Genomic DNA, 26,089 nt, shown 5'->3' on the forward strand with positions numbered 1-26,089 from the left:
CCTTCGGGGCACCCCTGCAGACACCGTGTCTGGCACCCGTGTGAGGAGGGCACCCCGAGGGAACCAGAGTCCGAACTTCCCGCGGAGGCTAAGCACAAAGAAAGAAAGAAACCGAGTACCTACCCGTGGTTCCCGGCTGTGTGCATCTGAATCCATTTGCTCATTAAGCAAAGAGCAGAGCTGGAGTGGCCTTCCTGAGACAGATGGTGAAGGAAGGGCAGAGGGGGCAGGACCCCCGCTGCAGGTTGGGGCCAGGGGACCTAGAGGTGACACACAGGAGAATGGGGGCGGGGTTCTTTGTGCGTCTGAGTCAGGGTCGGTGCAGGGCTGGTGAGCGCCGGGCCTCCCCGGGGCCTCCCCGAGGTGCGCGGCACCCCGTGTGCTCAAGGCATCATCAGACAGAGAAGGGAGGCCTGACAGGGAAGGAGGGGGAGGGGGAGGGGGAGGGGAGGAAGAAGACGGTCTGCCTGCTGTGGAGGGAGGGAAGGGTGATCTGGGCAGCCTGCCTTCCGCCTGGCCCTCGCCTGCCGTCTCCTCCCCGCCCTCGTGGGCACCACCCACGCCAGCACAAGGCCAAAGCACGTGCCTCTGGGGGTCCCTGCCTCCAAGCCCCCGGCCTCAGGAACGTCGCGGGCGCCGCCTCCGGTGACCCCCGTAGGCCTGCGTTGGGCCCCACCTCACCGCGGCTGTCCCTCCTTTCTATCGGGGCCCTCCGGCGGCCGGCACTGTGCGGGGCGCACAGTAGGCGGCTCCAGAAAGGCTGGCTGCACGGGTCGCCATCGACAAGGATCTGCGGCTGGCCGGCGAGCGGCCCTCAGAGGAGGAAGGACCTGGCTCCAGCAGGGCCAGCTGGGAGGGGAAGCCACGGCCCAGCAAACCCTTCCCGGAGAGGCCGGCTACATGGCTCCGAGACAATCCCCGAGGCTTCGGTGGGCTTCGGTGGGCTTTGGGGGCTTGCTGGGCGAGTGGACACCCCAGCGGCCTCGTGTCCAGAGACGGAGAGGCCGGCAGTACAGACCACCTATTTCTTCATGTGGGAGGGGATTAAAGATTTATGAAATCTATAAGGGGGGTCATGAGTTCAAATCTTAGCTACTGAATATGTGCCGCTAATTGACTTTGGACGAGTCCCTGACCCTCTTCTCTGAAACGAAAGGTGGGACTAGATATGTTCCAAGATCCTTTTCAAGCCCTCCATCAACAGTCCCACGAGGGGCCTCCATTTCCTCCTCAGATGGAGCACGGACCGAAGAGATGGTCCTAAGGCACCCTCCGGCCCTGAATCAGAACGCCCGGAGCACCAGCTGGAAGAGGCGGCGGGTTTCGGCTCTACAAGCTGGCCCACCTGCTGCCCACGAGAAGGATGAGCTTTCTTGGGGAGAGGGGGCTCCCCGTCTGTGCAGCTACTGAGGAGGGGGCACGCCTCGGGGCGGCTGTCTGGTGGGGGCCACAGACGGAGCGGAGGGGGCCGCGGAAGCCACGGGCAGGACTGTTCATGCACCCTCACACCAGGCACGCTCTGATCCGGGGTCAAACGCAGCTCCAAGCTGCCGTGTCCCTGCAGGTCCCCAGAGGGCCGAAAAGAGCACAAGTCCCGCCAGAGCCACCTCACAGCTGCGCTCAATGGCATGCACACACACACACGCACACACACGCATGTGCAATGACGGAAGCTGCGGCTCAAGCTCCAGGAGGGCTGCCCAACAACGGAAGGGGCTGCTGGGAGGGATCTTCCACAGCAGGGGCCGAACCACGAATGGCCTGGCAGATGTTGCAGAAGAAGCTCGTGCTTCGGTGACATGGAAGGTGCCTTTCATGCTGGGGCTTCTACGAAATGATGGCCTTTTTTCTCATTGGCTCGCAGCCAGACAGGGATGATGGGAATCTTTTCTAAAAGAAGTTCTTCTCAATGATGAAGACATTCCCCTGCAGTCCTCCTGGCGTCACGCCTCTTGGGGGCCACAGGGACGATGGCTCTTGAAGGCTCTGTCAGCGGAGACATCCAGGACCGGTGGGGCCGCCTGGGAGGCGCTGAGCCAGAAGAGGGTGCTGTGATCCAGACGGCGGGGCGGCCACTTCTTGAAGTAGGAACGAAGCGCCGTAGCAAAGGCCGACACGCTCTGACCCCCCTCTAGTCTGAGCTCCTCCAGAGTCCGCTCCACATTCTGAGAATGGACTCCGTCCATCGAGGGAGACTCCCAAGGGAAAGCCGTGTTGTTGGACTCAACCTTGTCCCGAAGGGCCACTGCCTAGAGGGCAGGAGGCAGTCTCCCAGGGAGGCCCTTTCCTCTGCCTCTTCTCCCTCCGGGGGCCCTCAAGCAGGCTCCGGTTCACACGACGACGATGGACGGAGGTCCGCAAATGTATCGTGTGCCATGAAGAGCTCGGTGTGGCAGAGCGGTGGCCTCGGCCAGCCGGGCCTCTCCTTCCCACTCGCCCCTCTGAGGGATGCCTGCACCAAACAGGGTGGACGAAGGGAGGCCTTCTTGTTCTGTGACAAATGGAAAAGGGCTGCAGAGCACGTGTGGCGGCTGGCTGTCCGGGCCATTCCGGCCCCGGCATATGGTGGGTGGGTCAAATAAGGGGCTGTTTCTGTTGGTTGTTGGTGGAATGGTTTTGCGACATCATCGGTGAGAAGCCTCCACCCTGAGAGTGGGCACCTTCTTCGCCATCGCTCAGCCAGGTAACAAGCCAAGGCAAGACTCGAATGCAGGGCTTGCTGACTCAAGCCAGCTCCAGGCTTCACAAAAGCAAAGCGAATGAACGACTCTTTTATGAAGATGAAGGGCCCCAAAGATCCCTTGGATGGGTCTTCAGGAAGGGGCCCAATGGCTGCCTCCTCCTTGAAGTCTTCCCTTCCATTTCTCACTTTCCCTAGAGGTCTCTGGCTTTGCGGGCACTGACGGCGCACCGCGAGCGGACTTCCCATCCAGAAGACAGCGGGCACATAGCTGCAGCTTTTGTAGTCAAAGGGGAGGATGTCGTACGGCGCTTGGCAAACCATAAGGCCTGATCTGAAGGCGGAGGCTGGCCGGGGGAGCCTGGGGGAGCTGCTGGAGCTCGCTGGGCCCCGCACCGAGCGGTCCCTCCCGGCTCTAAGCCTGCTCTCCAGCGGCTGACCAACGAACGCTACAAGCCGACGCCACGCACGCAGCAGGCCTCCACAGATGCCCACTGAAGGTGTCCAGGCGGTGCTTGCTGGACGGGCCTGAGCGCCTCTGCTTGTCCGGAGCAGTCGTGCCATTTCGAGGTCCCCCGGCCCACATCAGTCATGCGACCCAGGCTTCGTTTGCTGCATTGCCCTCCGCTCCGGAAATGAGGACATGAGGAGAGGCCTCGATGACTCCTTTTTCAGTCCAGCATTCCCCACTCCCTCCGGATGGATCTAGGGGCCGAGGAGGCAGTGTGGTGCCGTGGTGAGCGCCGGCTGTGGAGCGGGGGGCTTTGGACAGCTTCTTCAAGCCGCTGCACCCCAGGCTGGGCCTCCTCAAGAAAATGAGGGCCTGGGCCGGGCTGCCTCATCTGGCTCCGAGTTCCCGGCTCTCCACGGGGCCAGCAGAAGGCCAGGCCCGGGGTGTAGGTCCTTCCCTCTCCGCACAGCAGCGCAGGGGCCCCGAGTGCCGCTTGCAAAGAAGCAGAGAAAATACATGAGGACGTGACAGAGCCCAGGAACGTGGCGTGCCGGGTGAGAGCGCCCAAGCGTGTGAGCCCTTGTGGCACTCGGAGGCCTGCTCCGTGCCGCTTATCCATATTTAATATTTTCCTTGGTTAATTTTTAACTACGTTTGCTGTTGAGGGCCATTAGCCGGGCCAGGGAGCCGGACGCAGCGAGCAGGAAAAGGGGCCGGTGGCGGGCAGCTCCGGCAGCCCCCGCGGCCCGGCACTTCAGAGGCCCGCGCGGAGTCTGAATAAAACATGATGCCATCAGGAGGGAATCTGTCGTTTCCGCCCCGTCGCCGCTGTTCTTCTTCAAAGGCAAGTGCACCACGCTCCAGTTTCCAAAAGTTGTGAAAAGTCCTGGGGAACTCCCGAGGACGAGTATGGCCGAGGATGGTGCCCATGGCACGGACCGGGCCGGGGCTGGACCCAGCGCCACTCACAGCACTGGCGCTGCGGGACAAAAGGCAAGGGAGGCAGGGTGGCATGGGACGGGAGTGGGGAAGCCCTGGGCCAAATCCAGACCAGCCACATAAGAGCTGGGTGACCACGGGCAAGGCGCCTCAGTGGATAGAGCCAGGCCTACAGACATGAGATTCTGGGTTCAAATCTGGCCCAAGATTGTGTGGCCCTGGGTGAGTCACTGAACCCCCATGGCCTAGCCTTTACCACACTTCTGCTTTGGAACAAATGCACACAGTTTTGACTCTAAGACCGAAGATAAGAGTTTTAAAAAGGAAGGAATTGAGGTCCTCTGAGGACCTTCAAGTTCTAATTTTTGGGGTCCGATGATTGTTTATCAAGGCCAGTGAGAGAGGAGTAGACACCGTCCGGGCCTTCCCACATGCTTGGCTTTCTCTTTCCTGTGCCCAAGGGCTGGAAGACACTGGGATCCCATTTCCCAGCTCTCACTCGTCATGTCCACACACGCATGCAAGATCTGAATCTAGTGCCAGGGAGGGAAGGACAAGAGCAGCGACAGCTCTGCCTCTAAGGCCATCGTGTCCTCTCATTGGGGAAAGGAAAGCGTCTGAGGTCATTGGGGGAGGCGGGGAAGAAGAGGGGGCAAGAAGAAAGAAAGAAGAGAGCCAGGGGGAGGGGAGGGAAGAGAGTGACAAGGAGGAGAGAGTAAGGGAAGGAGAAAAGAGTAAGCAAGAGAGGAGAAAGGGCAAGGAGAGGGGGAGAGCGAGCTCTGACAACCAAGGGGAGGGCAGAGATTGGGAAAGGCTTCCCAGAGGAGCTTTGAAGAAGGATAAACACTCTGAGAGAGAGAGATGAGGAAAGGTGCATTCCAGAGACCCAGGACCATCTGGGTAAATGCCCAGAGGCCAGAGATGAGGGGATAGTGGACACTAGGAGAGTGGATGAGATCGTCCAGGCATGTCAAATAGAGAAAAAAGCAAGTGAGCCAGTCTAGCCAGAGTATACAGGGCCACTGGGAAATAAGGCTGGAAAACCAGTTTAAAGGCAGATTGTGGAGGCCCTCAAATGCTTGACAAAATTGTTTCTCTTCGATCCAGGGAGGCATGGGGGAGGCAAGGAGAGCTGGTGACAAACGTTACCTTAGGAGCCTTCTGCTGGCCTCCGTGTGAGCAGGATGGATGTGAGGAGGGTGTGGGAGAGCCAGGGAGGCCAATCAGAAAGATACTCTAATAGGCCCGACCAGCGGTTCCCAGCTTTCTCACCTGTGAAACTCTTTCAACAGTAACAAAACATGCTGTGAGGCCAGGGTGCTATCATCTCCCAAGAGAGGATTCTTTACACTTGTTTACTAATGAAGGCGACTTTACAGAAGTGCCCACATGAATCCTTTGGACCATAAATGGGAACCCTGAGCAGGCAAGAGCTGGTGAAGGCTTAAACTTGACTGCGTGAGTGGAGACGGGATATGTATGGACAGGGGGGACAGACGGAGAAAGAAGAGAAAGCTGGAGCAAGGCAGGAGGGGAAGAGTGGAGGATAGCTCTCCCAAGCACTCCAACGTGGGTGACAGGGAGGATGATGGAGCTTTCATAGATGGAGATCACAGGACAGCTTGTAGCAGGGCTGGCTGAGCTTAGTGGAGGAGACAAGGAGTTTGTATGGATGTGGTACCTGGGAATGCCTAGGGGATGGCCAGGTGGAGAGGCTGGGGCTGCTTATTCAGCAGAGCTGGGGGAGGCTGCTGGATTGATCCATCTAAAAGTCACCCACTTAGCAAGTAGCCCCATGAGAAGTCTGGAAGACAGTGTGCTCCCCGGCAATGCTCTCCCTCCTCTTTCTCTCCCCATTGTCCCTAAAAATCTTCATCTTTTGTGAGTTGAGGGGACAGTAGGCATTTGGGGAGTGGAGATGGACCAGGAAGAGCATTTCAACAAAAGAAAAACAGGAGGAGTAAAGAGGAGAGGAAAGACAGTGGCTCCAAGGTCCAGAGAAGTGGGTGAGGGGACAGGTTAGACCCAATAAAGGGAAGAGGGAAGGGTGGGGGACTTCTGGGAGGCCGGTGCAGGGCCTGGGGGCCTGTTTGCACACTGATCCAAGAAAAACAAAAGTGCTCCAAAGATACTAGTATCTATCGTATGATTCTTGGGATCAGCTCTAGTTTCCAAGCCAGAACCACAGGTCCCAAGTTGGCAGCCAATGCCATCATCTCCTATTCATAGATGGAAAACTGGGGGCCAGAAAGGTGCCAGGCTTTGCCTGGTTTGGGCATGGACTGAATCTACTGGTTTCCTAACAAACAAGAAGGGGCCTCCCAGCCTCTCCTCTTCTGTCCTTCCCAGGACACCACTTCTGGGCTTGATGGAAGGACGTAGCCAGTTCTCCACTTTGTCGATGGGCTATGCCTTGGGCCTGCAGAAAGCTTCTGAGGCCCCAGGAGTGTCAGGCTGGCTTTGAGGGAAACAGTCCATTGCCTAACTCACTGGCCAGGCTGCTTCTTAGCTACACAAACGATCTCTGCTTGGAGAAAACAAACAGGTTGGGCCCAGGATGTTTCCAGTCCAAATTCAATTCTTCATCAAAGTCCTTCCATGGCTCCTGGAGATGGGCAAGGCAGGGCTCTGAGAGCTTCCTTTGCCAGTGGGCAGGCCCTTCCTTGGGAGGACAGGACTGACCACAAATCAGGCTTCTGTCCCCTGGGGGTCGTGGGTCTCAGAAGAGAAGCATCACGTGAACTGGGAAACTGGGGTTTTGGCAGAGAAGGGAGGCCCAGCATCAAGGAAGAATATGGCATTTGGAAGACACCCCAAAGACCTGGGGAGGCACAAAGGGGATGGGTCTGGAGTCAGATTTGGCTTTACTGCTGGTGTGATCTGAGCCTCAGTTTCCTCATCTGTAGGATGCCTTTCCAAGATTCTGTGAGTAAATGTTCCCTGGTGATGAGCCCCGAGTCACCCCCAGAGGATAATGAGCAGGTGTGCGAGGCCAGAGGGGGATCGTGGTGTGGGCCTCTAAGGAAAGACAGAGGGAGTCAGGGTACCCTGCTCTTCAGGGTGACTCTCCCCCGAGACTATCAGCAGCCAGTGGAAGGTGGCCCTGGATCTGGCAGATGAGCTCAGCAGCTGAACCCAACTCGCTCTGTCCCACCTGAGTGACCTTGGAAAGTCCTTTCCGCTCTGCGAATGCCGGTGTCCTCATCGGGGACACGAGGGAAAGCCGAGGCCCTGGTCCCCCCTCGGAGGGAAGGGGAAAGGGACTTTGAGGAGTCTGCCAAGAAGGAGGGCCAGGCATGGGCCATCTCTAAAGCTGTGGGAAGGAGGCCGGGGCTTCGTGTGACCTGACTGGGCAGCGGCGGGAGGACGTGCCTACATAACTCAGAGAACGGTCCCCAGATCACCACAACTGTCTGTCCTTCACCCCCCCCAAAGCCTGTCTTTCCTCTACCAGCGAAGGGCACCAAGTGACCCTGGAGATGGGCTGGGGAGAGAACCACCCTCCACACACAAACAGACATGCACACGCTCAGCCACGCAGCCCCCCAGAGACCGTACCCTGTGGCCGGCCATCACTGGTCTGATGGCACCCCTTGCTACCATCTTCCCTGGCCCAGCCCTGGGTGAGATGAAGGTGCGATCATTAGGGAGAAGAAGGTGTTGGAAGATGGATCAGGCAAGTGGGGGGGACAGACATCCTTTCTGTCAGTCGTGCCTCCCAAGCCTCGGGAGGGAGATGCTTTGGGCCCGGGCCTGGGCCACGGCCGGCAGTAATGCCTCGAAGGGGGATCTGTTAGCAGGATAGGGTTAGTTGTACTGTGCACTCGAGGGAGGCGAGTTTGAAAGGACGGGTGGTGGTGAGTCGGGTCGTGGCGATGGGTCTGAATTACCTGGGCATGCAGTGAAGCGGGATAGGTGAAAGCAGGAGGGGGCAGAGCAGGCGCCAACTCCGCCGGGTACAGAGGGTACGGGGCCCACACTTCAGGGCTACTGGGATAAAGTGCAGGCACTGTGAGCTCATCTGCAAGAGAAGAGAAGGAGGTCAGGGTTAGTGGGCACCGGGAGCACGAATCCCCAACCCTGTGCCCGCCCACTCACTCATCAGAAGCCAGAGCTCTGCGCTCACAACCACCACCAGGGGCCTTCCTCCCATCTCCCCTGCAAGGGCCAGGCGAGGAGGGCCCACACAGGGCACAGCTCCTTTGGTAGAAAAGGGAGATGGAGTCTGCCCTTAAGGGGCAAGAGAGAAAGATGAGGAAGAGCAGTCCGGGAGACCAGGAAAAAGAGGCCAAGACAGCCATGAGGGACTGCCAGGTCGTAAGAAAGCTGGACTTGGAGAACTGGTAGCTGTGCCACCAGCCCCAAGCTAGGCTGCCATTCGTCCTCCTTATCTCTGCTCTAAGGGAGGGTCCTGTGGCACAGGCTAGGTGGGGAGGCAGGGGAGGAAGGGAAAGGGAGATACAGAAACCCAAAGTATCGATAATGACAATGCATTTACTGCTGTGCTATTTGATGCCAATGGCTTGGGACCACGAGATGAGAGCTGGAAGGGACCCAATCAGTCAACACTTAATCAAGTGCCAGGCATTGCGCTAAGCACTTTGAACAGTGAGTTCAAATCCTGCCTTGGACACTTCGTAGCTGTTTGATCCTGGGCAAGTCACTTCCTCTGTCTGCCTCAGTTTCCTCAGCTGTAAAATGAAGATCATAACAGCACCAACCTTCCAGGGATGAGGTCATGACCAAATGAGTTAAGCACTGTGTCTGTCACATAATCGGACTTCCAGAAATGCCAGCTATCACTATTGTTATGGAAGCTAGATGACTTGGTGGATGGAGTGATGGGCCTGGAGTTGGGAAGACCCGAGTTCAAGTCTAGCCTCATTTACATGCTAGTGGTGTGAATCTGGGCAAAGTACTTCACCGTTTGCCTCAGTTTCCTCATCTGTAAAATGAACTGGAGAAGGAAACAGCCAACCCCTCCACTCTAAATGGGGTCACCAAGAGTCGGGGATGACTGAAATGACTGGAAAACAACTAGTTATTATTATTGCTATTATTCCATCATCATTATCGTTTGAGCCAAGACCCTCAAATGGGTTGGTCAAGAACAATTTGAGCAATTGGCCAATGGAGGCGGGTCCCTGGTCCTGTCCATGCAGGTCCTAGGGCAGGGCTGGGCAGCTGAGCTACGGGTCAGAGGTCAGCTTCAACCAGACAACCACCCAGGCAGGTTTGCAGAGGGGAGTCGGGGCGGGCCATCAGTGACCCGGGACCTTCCGCAGACACTTCCCAAGGCTGGAGGACATCCTCTGCCGTCCAGGGAATAAAGGGTTGCGCAAGGCCTTGCTCAGTTGCTCATGGAAGGCAAAAATAATCCCTGGTTGGGCTATGATTGGGAAGGGTCTAGCCTGGAGTGTGGGACAGGCAGGCTGCTTTGGGAGGCCGCAGGGAGGCAAGGCCAGTGTGGCCTGCTGGGACAGCTGTTGCCGATTCCTCAGCATCAATCCACCAGATCCATCATAGTGGGCCGCTTTCTCCAGGCACAAGACTGGGAAAACAAAATGCAGAGACCAAGGCCTTGCTGGGAAGCTCACCGCCAAATTGGGGGCCACAATGAAAATCTGGGCAGCCAGAGGCCAAGAAACCGTATATTGGTGAGGAGAGCCCAGACCGTCAGGGAGCAGCGCAGGGCTGGAGGAGCCTTTTTGAGGCCAGCCAGCATTGGCCTCTCCAGGAAAGCAGGAGACCCAACTTCTCAGGGGCACTCGATGAGTGACGGAGGCCTCCCACTGGCTGATCTGGGCCCCTTTCAGGAGGCTACTCATGCCTCAGGTGAAGCAGGCACACAGGCCCCTGAGGGGCTGAGCCCTCACTTGCCAGGACATTTGGGGTGCCGCTGTTAGCATGAGAGCATGCACATGTGTTTGTGAAGGTTGGGGTCTTCCTCGTCTTTGCTGCTCATTTACACAAGACACCACATTTCCAGACACCAAAGTGTTGCCCGATAATCCCCCTCCTCTTCTGCATCTGCCATCTGTTCCCAGCTAGGATTGCCCAGCCTAGGCCAGAGTGCTGCTTCTTGAGTGCCAAAAGCCCCTCTAGTGGGGTGCTGGGCCGGTGCCCAGAACACCATGTTCTCGGTCACGGTCCCACACACCCAGCCACCTCTCAGGGGAGCTGCATCCAGTGGAAACCAGCCGGGGAGAGCCAAGTCTCCTGTTTCTAAAAACAAAGATATTACAGCTGTTTGGCAGAATGACGTTTTAGGCCAAAATAATAATAATGAGTGTCATTATTTCTACATGTTATTAATTTTAGCCATTCGGCTATTTTAAGATAGTTGCTCTGTTTCCAGAGATCGAGAGTCCCAGGAAACAGGAAACGCATCCTTAACCCACTCCATCCAGCTCTTTCTTGACTTCTGAGAAGTCCCGTGTGGCCCCGTAGAGGAAAACTAGGTGCTGGCAGCCCTGTCCAGCCAGGTTCCCAGGGACCTCTTTCATTCATTCATTCATTCATGGGGCAGCCTGCCTTCTGCCCTCACTATCTTTTGGACAATTCACTCTCTTTCTCAGCCTCAGCTCCTTACGGGGAGAAGAAGAGAGCCGGCTTCAGAGGGGATTCCAGGCACTCTCAGAATGCCCGGTTTGGAGTGAAGTTAACTTTCATCTCGTAAAACAGACAGACTAATGGGTGAACTGTTTCCCTGGGTGGCAATCTGGCTGCTTAATTCTTCCACTGAAGCTCACTTAGCCGCCGCAATTAGAGGAGAAGCAGAATTCAAGGACTATTCATGCTGTGCCCTGTGCCTGGAATGCCTTCTTCACCTGTTGAATTCACCTCTTCCCTTCAAGCCCATCTCAAACGTTTCCTCCTCCAGGCAATCCTTCCAGGTCCAGCCCCTCCAGTCCACCCCACGGTTATTGACCTCGGACCTCCTGGCATTCTCTCACTTAGAAGCCAATGATGGACATCCTATTTCTCCTATTGGTAGCTTCCCCCAACAGATAGTGAGCTTCGTGAGGGCAGAGGCTGTGGCTTAGTCAAGCCCTGCCTGTTCATGGCACTTTGTCCTGGGTACCGAGAATTGGCCAGCTTGACCCAGTGGTGACTACTGTGGAGGAAACAGAGGTCTGGTGCCTTCTGTTGTGGGGAATCCAGAGAAACAGAGACATCCATGAACAAAAACATGTCCCCATCACTTAAGCCTCTGGGACACCCCATGGCACACAAAGGAGAAGGGGGATGCACTGAGAGCCCCAGGTGTAGACGCAGGGCTCTGCCACTGACTGGCACTGGGACTAGGTAAATCGAGTCTCTTTCTTGGGCTTGGCCTGAAGACCCTCCTTCATCTGCGCATCATGGGGCCAGTGAAAATGTTTGGCACCAGGCTCGCCAAAAACCAGCCCCGTGTGCCCGAAGCTAGGAGGACACGTGAAGACAGCCATAGCCGGATGGAGAAAAAGCCGAGCAGCAAATAGTACTGCTGGGACCTGATGAAAAATTCCATTCCAATGATTTTAATGAAAAAAGAATCCATTGTCAAATTAGAAAAATAAGCCAGCCTCTCCTCCGGTCAGTCAGGGGAGGCCTTGGATGGCGTGTCTGCTGTGAGGCCTCCTCCCCCAGGGGGTAGCTGCTCACTGCCCCCTGAAGAAGGCCTCAGAAAGGGCTGCCTGGTTGTTGGGTGCAATTGTGTGACTGCTTTGGGGGGCAGAGAGAGGCTGCAAGATCCAAGGAGTCAGGGCTAGAAGGGCCTCAAAGATCAGAGGCTCACCCCCTCATTTTTCACAGCGGGACACTGAGGCCAGGGACTTGCCAAAAGCCAAGTCAAGGAGCATTTCTTAAAAAAATCTAACTAATTAATTAAGAATATTTTCCCATGGTTACATGATTCCTGTTCTTTCTCTCCCCTCCTCCCACCCCGCTCCCATAGCCAGCAAATTCCACTGGGTTTTACATGTCAGGCAGCATTTATTAAGTCCCTACTATGTGCCAGGCATGGTACCAAGTACTGGAATAAGAAGAGATACAAGTTGCGTAGACTTCTGAGCCGAAATGGCAATAACTATGTACAGACCACTTAGAGATAGGCAGGCCAACAGAAGAAAGGCACTAGAATTAAGAAGGGGCAGAAGACACTTCTGGTAGAGGGTGGGAGCCCACCTCAGGGAAGCCAGGAGATGGAGAGGGAGGGGGTAGGGGGCATCCCAGATGTGGGGGTCAGCAAGGGCAAAGCCACAGTGTCCAGAAATGGGACGTCTTGTATGAGGAGCAGCAAGGGGGCTAGTAGCGTCCTGGGCTGGCGGTCACATAGCTAAGAAGTCCAACAAGAAGATGCAGTGGTTCCTGGTAAGTGATGAGACAGGCTTTGGTTCAGCTGCCAGCGGTCACTCCCTTCTGACTCAGGTCACCCCTGTGTCCAAGGGCAAGGGCCCGTTCACCACGGCATGTGGAGATGGCTCGAACGCTTCATCTCCTCCTCGAAAGGAGGAGGCACTGCATCAAGGAAAGAGAAGGCTCCAGACCCAACAGGAGGCCAAAGTTGTCTACTGACACAGTCTCCATCTCCTCAGGCCTCATACTCACCATCATTGAGGATGAAGAAGGAGAGTCTAGGCCCTGGCCCCTTTCCTCTCCCACCAAATCAGTTTTTATCTGAGCCCATCCTGGACCTCACAAGGCCCTGACAAGAATCCTAAAGCCCAGAAAGGGCAATGATTTCCCCAGGGTCATACCAGAAGTCCCAAGCAGAGCTGAGATTTGATGTCACATCCTGGGGCTCTTTTGTTGTTAAGCAGTGACAGGTTCTGGGCACGCCCAAGTTCCTCTAAGATACAAAACCAGGCAAGAGTATGACCCCTGCCCTCAAGGATCTCCCAGTCTGATGGGAGGAAACAGCATGCAAACACTGATATCCAAACACACTAAAGACACCATCAATGGGACATACCCACAAAGGGAAAGCTGAGCAATGAGGGGGACAGGGAGAGGCTTCCTGCAGGTGGTGGGATTGTGGGGGAGGTTTGAAAAGCCAGGAGGCTGAACTGAGCAGTGACACCAGGCCAGCCCACACCTCAATGACACTTCACCATACCTTAGTGACCTCAAGATGCAACAAGCGTGTGAATATAAATCTTTAAAAAAAGAGTTGAGATTTGGAAAGAACAGGGAACTACTCCTGCCAGGCAATACCCAATGGCTTGGGGCATCAGAGCCGGTCCTAGGGACCAAGATGCCTGAGGCACTGTGACCTCTCCACCCATGTCCATCCCAATGCCAAGCCAAGCCCAGTACTACCAGGATTCCCTAACAGTGTGACTATGGTCATCTGGAGAGAGAATTGAAAATGGAATTTCCACTATATGTTGGGTACGCTGGTGATACGAGGCTGGTCATGGGCACCCCCATCCTTTCAGTCCCCCAGGCAACCAACCTAGCTATCATTCTCTAATTCCCACTCTCTCTCACCTCCTATATCTAATCTAGTGCCAAGTTAGGTCACATCTGCTTCTGTTAAATCTCCCTTTCTTAGGATTCTGGGAAGATGGGTGGTTTAGAAGCAGCAAGGCACCAGACCTCAAAGGGACAGAAAACCAAATCTGATAACAGAACAGAGCTGGGGGATCCTCCTGGTGAACCCAACTTAAAAGGTATTTGAAAAAAAAAGCCTGAATTCTTTGAACTGTCAGGTTCGAGGGGAAAGGAAAAAGGAAGATCCCAGGTACCATCCCCAACCTAATGTACTGAGTATCCAGAAGATCCTGGAATCTCTGGGCTGGCAAGGGCACTAGTCCAGAGGGAGTGCCTCACTGGCAGAACTGTGCCAAATTGAAAGCTTTGATCACAGACAGCAGGGAGGCAGCTGGAGGAGAAGCACAGAGAGGGAGATCAAGCACTCCATCTTGTGCTGCACCCCCACACACTTCTCCAGGTTTGGGCCTGAGGGCTATGCAGATAAACTTCACCCTGCTTAATCTTATCAATAGGGCAGATAAGAAGTCTTCAGAGGGCAGGGAAGCTCTAACACCACTCCCCCATAGATTGCAGTGAAAGTAGCCAAAATCACATCTTTAGCTTTTACTATCAGCTGGAGAAGATTTGGCATCATGGTTCACTAACCTAGTCAGTCATCAGAATAGAGAAGAAGACCTTCCAGGACTGAATAGTCCAAACCCCCAGATACAGTAAATAATCAAAGGAGCAAGATTATAGCCAATTACAGGGAGAAAAGAAGGACAAAAATATGAGTAAACAACAGAAAAAGAAAAAGGAAATTACAATCAACAACTTCTATCCAGGAAATGAACAAAAAGCAAATGGAAGGACCAAGGAACACCAAGAAAAAATGCAGAAACTCCTGTGAAATGGACAAAGGCTTTGGAAGAACTCAAAATTCAAAAAACAATAAAGAGACGCTGAGGACAATTAGGAAAAGAAAATACACGAACATAAACAAGAAAATAGTGTCTTGAAAGTCAAAATTGACCAGCTAGAAAATGAGGCAAAGAAAGTGAAATATGACCTATAAAGAAAATCAGACCAGAAGGAGAAGGATGACCAAAAAGCCAGGGATGAAATTCAGTCTTTAAAAATTAGAATCCAATAACTAGATGCAAATGACTTCACAGGGCAACAAGAATATACTTAAAAAAAATAAAAAGAATGAAAAAATTAAGGAAAATATGAAATACCTCATTGACAAAACCTCAGATCTGGAAAACAGACCTAGAAGAGACAATTTGAGAATTATTGAACTACCAGAAGATCATGACAAAAGAAAAGGCCTGGACATCATCCTACAGGAAATTATCCAAGAAAAGTGCCCTGTCATTTTCAAACAAGAGGGAAAAGTGGAGATTGAAAGAATCCACAGATCACCTCCTATATATAATCCCCAACTGACAACATCCAAGAATGTTATAACTAAATTCAAGAACTACCAGATCAAGGAAAAAAATATTACAAGCTACTAAGAAGAAGTCATTCAGATACCATGGAACTGCAGTTGGGATAACACAGGATCTGGGTGCAACTACAATGAAGGACTGGAAGGTGTGAAATACGATATTCTGGAAAGCAAGGGAACTAGGCCTACAATCAAGAATCAACTACCCAGCAAAACTGACTATATTCTTGCATGGGAATGTATGGTCATTTAATAAAATAGATGAATTCCAAGCATTCATAAAGAAAAGACCAGACTTAAACAGAAAATTTGATGTCCAAACACAGAACTCAAGAGAATCACAAAAAGGTAATTAAGAGAGGGGGAAAACAAACAAAAAAAAAATCAAAACTTTTTTTAAGGGACCCAATAAGTTCAAAGATTTGTATTCTTATAAGAAAAGATGATATTGGTAACTCTTAAAAATTGTTATCATCATGATAGCTAGAAGAAGTGTACTTAGAGGGAACAGTAACAAACTATATAGGATGAAATGTCAACATATATACATGTATGTATAAATATATATAAAACTAGAGGTAAAAAAGATAATATTAAGAGAAATGGGAAAAGAGACAAAATGGGGTAAACATATTTCATAAAGAAGCACATGGTTGGAATGGGGGAAAAGACCAATACACTGTAAGGGTAAAGAGGTTGGAGAGAGAAAATACTTAAGTCTTACTTGCATTGAAATTGACTCAAAGAGGGAAGAACAATCAGAATAATTAGGGCAGAGAATTGATTTGTGCCCTATAGAGAAGTAGAAGGGTAACAAATGGACCGGTGGGGAGGGAAGAAATACTAGGGAGGGAGAGTGTGGGGCATAACTCAAAAAGACCCTAAAAAAATAAGAGGGGAATTAGAAGGGAGGGGGATAAAGGGAAGTAAAATAAGGGTGGGGATTAGGGGGAATGATTAAAAAAACACTGGTATAGGGGGCAGCTGGGTAGCTCAGTGGATTGAGAGCCAGGCCTAGAGACGGGAGGTCCTAGGTTCAAATCTGGCCTCAGACACTTCCCAGCTGTGTGACCCTGAGCAAGTCACTTGACCCCCATTGCCTACCCTTACCATTCTTCCACCTATAAGTCAATACACAGAAGTTAAGGGTTTAAAATAAAATAAACAAATAAATAAATAAATAATAAAAATAATAAAAAAAAACACCGGTATAGAAGGAAATAGTGAAAGAAGAAAGGGCAGGACAAGGAGAGTAAATCAAAATGTTGGGGAATGCACAGCTGGTAATGATAACTCAATGTGAGTGGGATGAACTGACCCATAAAATGGAAGCAAATAGCAGAATGGATTAGAAACCAAAATCCTACCATATGTTGTCTATAGGAAACATACATGAGGTAGGTAGACACACAAAATGAAGGTTAAAGGCAGAGCAAAATCTATTGGGCATTAACTGAGAAAAAGAAAGCAAAAGTCACAATCATGATAACTGACAAAGCCAAGGTAAAAACAGATCTAGTTAAAACAGATAGGGAAGGTAATTACATCCTGATAAAAGGCAGTATAGACAATGAGGAAATATCAGTACTCAACATGTATGCACCAAATGGTATTGCATCCAAATTTCTAAAGGAGAAATTGGGGGAGTTTAAGGAGAAAATAGAGAATTATATGGCAATCAATACAGCAATCTAGGAGATATGGGTGAATATCTACAAAAATATAAATTGCCTAGACTAACAGAAGAAGAAATAGAATATTTAAATGATTCTATATCAGAAAAAGAAATTGAACAAGCCAAAGAACTCCCTAAGAAAAATTCTCCAGGGCCTGATGGATTCACAAGTGAATTCTATCAAACATTTGAAGAACAACTAATCCCAATACTATACAAACTATTGAACATAATAAGCAAAGAAGGAGTTCTACCAAATTCCTTTAATGACACTAATATGGTACTGATTCCAAAACCATGCAGACCAAAAACAGAGAAAGAAAACTACAGACCAATCTCCTTAATGAACATAGATGCAAAAATCTTAAATAGAATACTAGCAAAAAGACTCCAGCAAGTGATCACGAGGGTTATACTTTATGATCCGGTGGGATTTATACCAGGAATGCAAGAATGGTTTAATATTAGGAAAACCATCCACATAATTGACCATATCAACAAGCAAACCAACAAAAATCACATGATTATCTCAATAGTTGCAGAAAAAGCCTTTGACAAAATACAACACTCATTCCTACTGAAAACACTAGAAAGTATAGGAATAGAAGGGCCTTTCCTAAAAATAATAAACAGTATATATCTAAAACCGTCAGCAAACATCATCTGCAATGGAGATAAATTAGAAGCCTTCACAATAAGATCAGGAGTGAAACAAGGATGTCCATTATCACCTCTATAATTTAACATTGTACTAGAAACACTAGCAGTAGCAATTAGAGAAGAAAAAGAAATTGAAGGTATTAAAATGGGCAACGAGGAGACCAAGCTATCACTCTTTGCAGATGATATGATGGTCTACTTAAAGAATCCTAGAGAATCAACTAAGAAGCTTGTAAAAATAATCAACAACTTTAGCAAAGTTGCAGGATACAAAATAAATGCACATAAATCATCAGCATTTCTATATATTTCCAACACATCCCAGCAGCAAGAGTTAGAAAGAGAAATGCCATTTAGAATCACCTTAGACAAAATAAAATACTTAGGAATCTATCTGCCAAGACATACACAGGAATTATACAAACACAACTATGAAACATTTTCCACACAATTAAAACTAGATCTAAACAATTGGAAAAATATTAATTGATCCTGGGTAGGATGAGCTAACATAATAAAAATGGCCATCCTACTTAAATTAATCTATTTATTTAGTGCCATACCTATCAAACTACCAAAAAACTTTTTTACTGAATTAGGAAAAACTATAACAAAGTTCATTTGGAATAACGAAAGATCAAGAATATCAAGGGAAATAATGAAAAAAAAATGTGAAGGAAGGGGGCCTAGCAGTACCAGATATTAAACTGTACTATAAAGCAGCAGTCATCAAAACAGTATGGTACTGGCTAAGAGACAGAAGGGAGGATCATTGGGATAGACTTGAGGTAAGTAACCTCAGCAAGACAGTCTATGATAAACCCAAAGAGCCCATCTTTGGGAACAAAAATCCACTATTTGGCAAAAACTGCTAGGAAAATTGGAAAACAATATGGGAGAGATTAGGTTTAGATCAACATCTCATACCAAGATAAACTCAGAATGGGTGAATGACTTGAATATAAGAAGGAAACTATAAGTTCATTAGGTTAGCACAGAATAGTATACTTGTCAGATCTCTGGGAAAGGAAAGATTTTAAAACCAAGCAAAAGTTAGAAAAAATTACAAAATGTAAAATAAATAATTTTGACTACATTAAACTAAAAAGGTTTTGTACTGACAAAACCAATGCTACCAAAATTAGAAGGGAAGCAACAAATTGGGAAAAAATCTTTACAACAAAAAACTCTGACAAAGGTCTAATTACTGAAATATATAAGGAGCTAAATCAATTGTACAAAAAATCAAGCCATTCCCCAGTTGATAAATGGGTAAGGGACATGAATAAGAAATTTTCAGATAAAGAAATCAAAACTATCAACAAACAAATGAAAAAGTGTTCTAAAACTCTTATAGAGAAATGTAAATCAAAACAACTCTGAGATACACCTCACACATAGTAGATTAGCTAACATGACAGCAAAAGAAAGTAATAAATGTTGGAGGGGATATGGTACAATTGGGACATTAATGCATTATTGGTGGAGTTGTAAAGTGACCCAACCATTCTGGATGGCAATTTAGAACTATGCTCAAAGGGCTATAAAAGACTGTATGCCCTTTGATCCAGTCATACCACTGCTGGGTTTATATCCCCAAGAGATTATAGGGAAAAAGACTTGTACAAAAGTATTTATAGCTGTGCTTTGTGGTGGCAAAAAATTGGAAAATGAGGGGATGCCCTTCGATTCAGGAATTGCTGAACAAATTGTGGTATTTATTCATGATGGAATACTATTGTGCTCAAAGGAATAATGAACTGGAGGAATTCCATGTGAACTGGAATGACCTCCAGGAATTGATGCAGAGTGAAAGGAGTACATCCAGGAGAACATTGTATACAGAGACTGATACACTGTGTTACAATTGGACATAGTAAACTTCTCCACTAGCAGCAATGCAAGGATCCAGAGCAATGCTGAGGGACTTATGAGAAAGAAAACTAGCCACATTCAGAGGAATAACTGTGGGAGTAGAAACATAGAAGAAGAAAAAACTGCTTGAACACATGGGCTGATGTGGATATTATTAGGGATGTAGATGCTAAATGATAACTCTAGTCCAATTATCAATAATATGGAATTAGATCTTAATCAACGATACATGTAAAACCCAGTGGAATTATTCATCAGCTACAGGGGTTGGGGGAGAGAGAAAGAACATGAAACACATAAATATTGGAAAATATTCCAAATAAAAAAATAAACTTAAAAAAAAGTTTTTGTACAAACAAAACCAATGCAACCAAAATTAGAAGGGAAGCTACAAATTGGGGAAAAAATCTTTATAACAAAAACCTCTGACAAAGGTCTAATTACTCAAATTTATAAGGAGCTAAATAAATTGTACAAAAAAAAAAAATCAAGCCATTCCCCAACTGATAAATGGGCAAGGGACACGAACAGGCAATTTTCAGATAAAGAAATCAAACCTATCAATAAGAACATAAAAAGTATTCTAAATCTCTTATAATTAGAGAAATGCAAATCAAAATAACTCTGAGGTACCACCTCCCATCTAGCAGATTAGCTAACTGATGACAGCAAAAGAAAGTAATAAATGTTGGAGGGGTGTGTGGCAAAATCGGGTCATTAATGCATTGCTAGTCGAGTTGTGAATTGATACAACCATTCTGGATGGCAATTTGGAACTATGCCCAAAGAGCACTAAAAGATTGCCTACTCTTTGATCCAGCCATACCACTGCTGGGTTTATACCCCAAAGAGATCATAGGGAAAAAGACCTGTACAAAAATATTTATAGCCATACTCTTTGTGGTGGCAAAAAAAACCTGGAAAAAGAGGAAATGCCCTGCAATTGGGGAGTGGCTGAATAAATTGTAGTATCTTTTGGTGATGAAATACTATTATGCTAAAAGGAATAGTGAACTGGAGGAATTCCATGTGAACTGGAATGACCTCCGGGAATTGATGCAGAGTGAAAGGAGCAGATCCAGGAGAATATTATACACAGAGACTGATACACTGTGGTACAATCAAATGTAATGTACTTCTCTACTAGCAGCAATGCAATGACCCAGGACAACTATGAGGGACCAATAAGAAAGAATGCTATTCACATTCAGAAGAAGAAATTTGGGAGTAGAAAAACAGAAGAAAAACAACTGCCTGATCACATGGGAGGTTTGGGATATAATTAGGGATACTGATTCAAAATGAGCACCCTAGGGCACCCCTTCAACTCTCACAGCCCACATAAACTCCAATTGCTCCTCTGGGATCAAGCAATCAGGCTCCCTCCTACCTTGTCAGACTTCTTACACCCCACCCCCCACCCCCAAGCAATGCTCTGCAGGCTACTGGCAACGGCCTCCTGTGGTCCCTCACACAGAGCCCTCCATCCAAAGACTAGGAATTTTCCCAGGATGGTTCTCATTCTTGAATGCCCTCTCTCCAATTTACCCTCCTGGATTCCTCCAAGTCTCAGCTAAAATCTCACCCTCTACAGGACCCCTTTCCTTATCCCTTTCATGCCTTCCCTCTTTGATTATATCCAATGTACCTGGTATACATCTTATCTGTACAGATTACTAGATTATTAGCTTTGAGAGAACAGGATGTCACTTACTTTTCTGTTTTCCTAGCACTTAGTCCCGGGCCTGGTGGTACTAAGTAGCCATCTAATATATACTTACTGACTAACCAGAAAGGGCCCAATGTCAGCCCTCAATTCGCTGATACAAATGAGGACAGCAAAAGGGCAAAAGATTATCTTTCATCACATTAGAAAACCAGGGCTGATCTCATAACTGAAAATACTTCCTACAGAGATTTACATCTCCCCTTGGAAAACAATGAAATAGCTTCATCTTAGAAAAAAAATGGCTTGCAATTACATTGTTAGTGGAACTGAGTACTGATGAAATTTGGTTGTAAAGCAATCTGGCAATATGCCAGGACCCTGAGAAAAGTAAACATATCCTTTGATCCAGGGATCTCATTACTTGTACTGTATCCTGAGAATATAATTCAAGAGGGAAAAGGCTTTGACTATAGAGTAGATCTCTAGTAACTATTTCTGATAGTTCAAGGCAGGAAATAGAGCATATGTTCAACCACAAGAAGAATTTTGGCATTCCAAGGCAGTGGAACACTATTGACCCACTGACATAAATGAGAAGGACAAAGAGTGATGGAAAAACTTAACGGCTAGACATGCAGAGGAGAAAGAGCACCTAAGAGAAGTCTTTACAGTTACTGAGGGGCCACAAAAACACCCCAAACACCTGGGTAACAAAGGAAGGCAAAGTGACCTCATTGCTCTCCAGTGGTCAATAGTCCTTCCAAAGATGACCCAGGCACTTGTCTCCAGAGTCCTCAGAGTCTCATGGGAATTCATTTCCAATTAGCTGCTCAATGTCCAGGGCCATCATGGTCCATGCTAATGGTTTGGGGGTTATTTTAGATTTGATTAGAGTGCTTTCGGAGGAGATTAAATTTATTTTAATCTTTCAGCCAGACTTGTGATTTCATTAGCAGAGGGAACCCACTCAGCAAATGCAGGCTGGCAATCAAGAGTCTTACAGCTGTTCGGAGCACTGAGAAGTCAGGACTTGCTCCTGGGCTCTTGGCCAGAGGCTAGACTCTTGAACTCATGTCTTGCTGCCTCCAAGGCCCATTCTCTATCTATTATAACTACTTATAATAAGGTTAGATAATAAAAACATTTTTTTTTCTTCTAATCAAACAGAAAAAGAATTGCATTCTTCCCAAAGTATCTGGCAGGTGGGAGACATGACTCCATCCCTCGGTATGGTGAGCTGATGGGAACCCCCTTTGTTCCCGTTCAGACCTACATGTGGCTAAAACGGGCCTTGACATGCTGAGAGGGGGCCCAGGAGGCAATCACAGAAGTAGTTGGCTTTTTGCCAGCTGGCTTTCAGGGAAATGTGCTGCCATCATCAAATTCCTGGAGGTGAGGGGGGACCTTCAGGGGCGAGAGGTCACCCAGGGGTGGGAGGATGGAGATCAGGAATGCTAGAGCTTGGCATCTTGGCCCATCCTCCTCCTTCTCTAGCACCTGGTGTCCTTAGTGGGCATTCATGTCTGCCTAGGGCCAGGATGAAGGTTCTGGGAATGTGGAGCACCGACTCCTGGAGAAGGGGTTGGTTTTTTATTTTTGTAAGGAATAACCTGGTCCCAGGAGGGCTGAGATTAGGGCCTGCTGCCTCCCTGCCAATGACATGGCGGACCGACTGCAAGGAGAGATGCGCTGTGCCCAGAACAAGTTCAGTGGGTTCCAGGGGAGTAGAGATCAGAAGGGCATAACTCTGGCCTTTAGCACCCAAGAATGCTCCAGCCTGCCTCATCATCATGTTTTCTTCTTCTTAGTCATTTAACTTCCCTGAGCCTCAGTTTTTCTACTTATAAAATGGGGGTGGGGGGAAGTAGTGCCCTCTATGGGTTCTTTCTAGCTCCAAGTACCAGAAAGGAACAGGCAACAAGAGCCACCAAATGCCCAAGATGAATTTAGGAAACCATCACCCAAACTGTGCATTTCTTTTAGATACACTGGGGAAAGCAGAAAATGAGAGATAAGATGCCTGCTCCAGGGGAAGAGGAGGATGGGAATGGATCTCGCCACTGAGCACTGAGAAAGCAGAACGACTTTATGCCAGATTAGGCTTCTCTTTTCTCTGAGAAGAGTAATTTCCCTTGGACTGGAAAGGAAAGTAAAAAAAATGGAGAACTGGGAAGTGACAATAAGGAGAGAAAAGGAGAAAGGTGGAAGAAAGTAGGAAAGGAGGAAGCAAAGAAGGGAGGGATAGAGAGGAACAGGGAAGGAGAGAAGGAAGAAGGGAAGGAAGGGAGGAAATGAACATTAATTAAACATTCACTGTGTCAGGCACTGTTTAAGAATTTTACAAATATTATCTCATTTGATTCTCACAACCTGCAAAGTTGGTGGTGTTACAGTTCCCATTTTACAGTTGAGGAAACCAAGGCACACAGGTTAAGTGACTTGCCCAGGGTAGCTGGCCAATTAGCTTCTGAGTATGGATTTGAACTCAGACCCTCATTCTCTCCATTGCACAATTTAGCTTAGTTAAGAAAATACCCAGCGGCTCTTGGAGAGCCCCAGCCCACATCCCAAAGTAATGAAAAGGCTGGAAGATGTGATTTTTGAGCCACTGTCAGGAATCCTTGCAGGAAAAATAACTTTGGTGCCAAACCAGGGAGGGCCTTCCTAGGCTATACTAAGAAGTACAGACCCAGAACAAGGGCAGTAAGGGTTCTGTTCTATCCTAGGCTGGGCTTGGAGCCCATCTACAGCTCAGTGATAGCTAGGTGCTACAGCCCAGGAAGGGCACAGACAAGCTTCCAAAGAAGACTGACCTAGTATAATGTCTTATAGGACATAGTCCCAAATTGTTTTTCAGAATGGCTAGACCAATCTGCCGTTCCACCAACCATGCACCAGTATGTCTCTACTCCAAAGGAGGTAGTGGTGCTATGGATATGATTCCATTTCCCCCAACCCCATAGAAGGCAGGCTAGTTTTGAAAGTTACATGTTGAGGTTATTATGATGTACTTAAAAAAGAAAAGTAAACTCCATTCAAAGGAGATTCCTGGGTTTTTGTGTAATTCTGTCCAGTTCTATATTATATAAAGATGCTGCCGATTCTATGTCATGTTTGTTAAGTTCAGAATAAAAGAAAAAAATGGGTATAAAATGAAGGAAAGAAAGGAAGCCACACCAGAGGAGGTCCAAATACGGAAGCCAGGGAAGAAGCATAGGGGGAAGGTGAGAGATAAGAGCCAAGCTTGAGGGGAGGAGAAACTTGCTAAGAATCAGAGCCATCAGAGTGAAATGGGATGGAGTGGGAGGTGGTGGTGTCCATCACTGACAGCTACGTGGTACCACGGGCACAGCCCTGGGCCTGGACTCTGGAAGGCTAAGAGTTCAAATCCAGCTTCAGAAAACGTCTTAGTTGAGTGACCCCGAGTAAGTCACTTCCCCTCTGCCTGCCTGTTTCCTCTTCTGTAAAATGGAGATGATCATAGCACCTCGCTCCCGTGGTGACTGTTTGTAAGACGGTTTGCAAAGCTGAGATGCTTAGCCGGCCTCGTCCCTAATTCTGATCTCCCCGGGAGAGGGCTGTAGGCAGGGAGGAGTCCCCCTCGCTGGCTCTGTTCTGGGGGAATTCTTCTTTGGGGCAGGCTGACCCGAAGGCCTCCGAAGCTCCTCCCAGCTCTGGATGTCTGTGTTTCTGTGAAGGATTTACTTAGGACGCCCGAAGGTTCTCTGGAGTCACGCAGAAGAAGATTAATGGGCCGCCCCGCTGACTTTCAAGTTAGATAAACAGCGAGCGCTCGGCAGGGCCCGCCAGCATCCCCGGCCCCCCGGCTCGGCGCCCTCAGATTCCTGAGGCCGGCGCTCATCCGCCCTGGGAAGGAGCAGCGTCGCTGGGAGAGCAGGGCCTCCTGGCCGGGCTCTGCCCCTCGAATCCTTCCCGTGCGAGGGGGCCCTGACTACGGGAGAGCCTCCTGGGCCCAGCAGGCCGGGCACGCCGCGGGGCTTGCAGCAGGCTGGGAGAAGGAAGGACAGACAGAATGCGGGAAGGGGAGGAGAAAGGAGAGCTGGAGGGGAGCGGGGACTCCTGGAGGGCTGCCCACCCCCAGCAGAAATGTCTCTTTTTAGAAGAAGAACCTTCCTCCGGTCCAGGCCAAGGCCCGCCCCCTTCAGACACTCAGCGGTGCGCAGAGATTCCTGGGAAATCGCTGTGAGGACAGGACGGACCCAGGGCTGGAAGGACATCAGAGAGCATCTAGTTCATCCCTTCATTTTATGGATGAGGAGCCGAGGCCCTGGGAGGTCCCCCACCCCCAGGGCGCAGGGAGCGCCTGCCCCCCACGGTGTCACGTCACTTGGCTTTTGTACGTGTCAGGGAAGGGGCAGCACGAACGGGGAGCCGCCGAGCACAGAAAGGGCAGAATCAGGCGTCCTGTCCGGGCCGGGGCGGCTGGGAAGCCATCGAGGACGTTATGAGTTACAGAGGGGTGTTGGGGAGGCACAAGTGCCTCGTAGGATCCGGGGGGGCCTGCAGGGCCCTCCCTGCTGAGCCCCAGAGCCCCCATCCCAGGCGTGGGTTTGGGCTTGTTGCCTGAGCAGAGAGGGGTTTGCGTGTTGGAAGTGGGGCTCACCAGGGAGCCCCAGTCATCTCCCCGGACTCCAGCCATCGCGGGGTGGCTCCTCCCCGTGGAGGCCCTGGCCTCCGACAGCCACACCGCTCATCCTAAGTCCGCCTCAGCTCCAAGCCCAAATCCGTCCTCTCGGTTCCTTCATCGGGGCGGCTCGATGAAAATCATGGAGATTTGCAGCGCGGCGGGGCGGCGAGGCGGCCCAGTGGATAGCGCAGCGCGCCTGGAGTCAGGAAGACTCGTTTTCTGAGTTCAAACAGGGCCTCAAACACTTCACAGCTAGCTGACGCCGGGCACGTCACTTAACTCTACTGGCCTCGGTTTCCTCGTCTGTAGAACGAGCCGGAGGACGAGACGGCAAACTCCTCCAGGATCTTTCCCAGGAAATCTGGGGGCACGAAGAGTCGGACACGACCGAATCACCTGAACGGCAACGTGATGGGTCTAGAGGGAAGGCGGCCTCGTGGGGAGCGAGCGCGGGAGCGCGAGGCCTGCCTCGGACAAACCGTGGCCGGCACACGGCGCAGTCACCCCTGGCCTGTAAGGGGCACAGAGGTGCCACCCGCATGGGGAGAAGCGGCTTTCCTCATCCTGGACGTCCCTTTAC

General features: G+C 49.7%; 1 protein-coding gene across 2 annotated transcripts in view; it reads right to left on the reverse strand.

Annotated features, from left to right (window-relative positions):
- The window catches only part of RBPMS (RNA binding protein, mRNA processing factor), a 157,650-nt gene that overhangs the window by 11,885 nt on the left and 119,676 nt on the right, over nucleotides 1-26,089 (reverse strand). Inside the window, exons 6-7 of one of the 2 annotated variants that reach the window (XM_044681282.1) lie at nucleotides 7,961-8,091; nucleotides 124-260 (exon numbers count right to left, since the gene is read on the reverse strand). In XM_044681282.1, the coding sequence (XP_044537217.1) occupies nucleotides 124-260; nucleotides 7,961-8,091 (268 nt within the window). The remainder of the gene's footprint in view (nucleotides 1-123; nucleotides 261-7,960; nucleotides 8,092-26,089) is intronic. The other variant, XM_044681283.1, reaches the window with a different exon arrangement.

The sequence above is a fragment of the Gracilinanus agilis genome, chromosome 6 (genome assembly GCF_016433145.1).
Source record: "Gracilinanus agilis isolate LMUSP501 chromosome 6, AgileGrace, whole genome shotgun sequence".
NCBI classification, from domain to species: domain Eukaryota; kingdom Metazoa; phylum Chordata; class Mammalia; order Didelphimorphia; family Didelphidae; genus Gracilinanus; species Gracilinanus agilis.